At 39.9% G+C, this 1875-nt stretch overlaps 1 protein-coding gene across 1 annotated transcript in view; it reads left to right on the plus strand.

The window, feature by feature from the left end:
• LOC116686779 (mucin-5AC) overlaps window positions 1-1875 on the plus strand; it is a 37757-nt gene that overhangs the window by 12643 nt on the left and 23239 nt on the right. Inside the window, exons 11-12 of the mRNA XM_032511826.1 lie at window positions 1094-1204; window positions 1492-1561. Coding sequence (XP_032367717.1) covers window positions 1094-1204; window positions 1492-1561 — 181 coding nt within the window. The remainder of the gene's footprint in view (window positions 1-1093; window positions 1205-1491; window positions 1562-1875) is intronic.

Consider the following 1875-nt stretch of genomic DNA (forward strand, 5'->3'; position numbering starts at 1 on the left):
GTGAATGTTTCCTGTACTATGTAAAAGCGCTTTGAATAGTTGTTAGGACTAGAAAAACGCTAGAAGAACAGTCCATTTTTTGATTAGGGATTTTCCCATTGCTCAACTATTAGTATACATAAAACAAATTTCAATAAGGTTCAAATCTCTATTTATTAAACTTGTTTAACACTGCACTGTTCAAGTAAAATTAATTTGTAGTGCAACCGGAAGCTATATGTAGGCTATCAATCCAACAACAAAATAAACTCACTTCAGGAGGAATACAGAAATAAAAACTTAAAGTAAACAGAGCAAGTGCAAAAAGAGTAGGCTAGCCTGTAGTTGCCTTTTTGTAACAGTAGTAAGTAAAATAATGAATAATCGCTTGTTTTACATCCAAGCTATTCTCCTTTAAATCTTACAGTAAAAAAGGGCATTTTTAGCAACATATAAAATCAGATGTATCAATAAATCCAATATAAGGCAAGTTTCAGAGTGTCTAACATAACAGTCTGTAACTGATTGGGTCACTCATGATGATGGTAAACCCAAAAAATAACACTGCCGACTGACAGCATTTGATGATGCTTAATGTTAAGTCATTGTGGGGGCATTAAAATGAATCAACGGTCTGACGTACCGTTGGGCTACTACTAGGAACGCATTCCGTGTCACTATGTTGATAATCGCACATCATTGGGAGTCAAGCTTAGATCGTGCACTAAAAAATCAAGCCCAACCCTATCGGAGCCTGTGCATGTTGTGTCTGTCTCGGCCCAACACATTAACTGGAATTATGAGCTTGAGCCCGATTTAAACCAAACAATTTAATACGTGAGCAGTTATAAAGGACATTATAAAGGACTCTTGAGATATCTGAGACAATCTGGCCTGGTTACGCAATCATCAAAAACAGTCCACAGACAGGGGTGACACGATTTAACACAGCTTACCTCACACTCAATGCCTTGCATTTTGCTGCCTTGCCAAAGGGCAGCTCTCGTCCTTAGTCGTGTCTGCCTATACATGCTGTCTCTGATGTATTTTACTGTCACCAATTTTCTTTCTTTGAATCATATAAGTTCAAGTTTTTCCCCAATTTGTGTTGCAGCAAGATAATGGCTCCTTATACACTGTGCTGGTGGATCTGGTCAAGTGCGGTATGGCTGACAGTAGGACCTGCCTCAGAGCTGTAACTCTGAGTTTATACAGCAATTCTGTGGTAAGCTCCAGACACCTGAATCTCCCCCCACCACCCCACCCCACAGCGCACACACACACACACACACACACACACACACACACACACACACACACACACACACACATTCCCATTTGTGTAGAGTGTGCTATTTGAGTTTTTATGGCTTGCCTGATAATAACAAAGTTGTGCAACCCTCACCAAATTGTGCATCACACAGGGATTAAACAAAATCTGAGAATTATATGGAAACACTGTTGGATTCCTGTTTGATATGATCTAAAATGTGTCTTTCCACACACTGTCAGGTTGTTAAAATTCAGGCATCCGGGCAGGTCTACGTGAACCAGATTCTTTCTCAGCTTCCACTGTTTACACGTGAGTTACGTCAAATGATATTACAGAAGACACACAGCATACTGAAAAAGCTTTTTTTTAAGTGCTCATATCATGAAATAATATCACTTTTTCTGGGATTTGATATTTTGTGTCTCTGGTGCTTCCACACACATTCAAACTTGGAAAAACAACTATCCATGCTGTTTTGAGTGAGATACAGGTTTCAATGTCCTCTGCCTTCAGCCTCGGCTTTCTATGTAACTAGCCGAGACGAGGTGGCTAACTGTAGTACATGCTAGCGCTAGCATGCTAGCTCGTACTCAATGGCAAAACACTGCTACAACACACACTAG

Source organism: Etheostoma spectabile, unplaced genomic scaffold, assembly GCF_008692095.1.
Source record: "Etheostoma spectabile isolate EspeVRDwgs_2016 unplaced genomic scaffold, UIUC_Espe_1.0 scaffold48, whole genome shotgun sequence".
NCBI classification, from domain to species: Eukaryota; Metazoa; Chordata; class Actinopteri; order Perciformes; family Percidae; genus Etheostoma; species Etheostoma spectabile.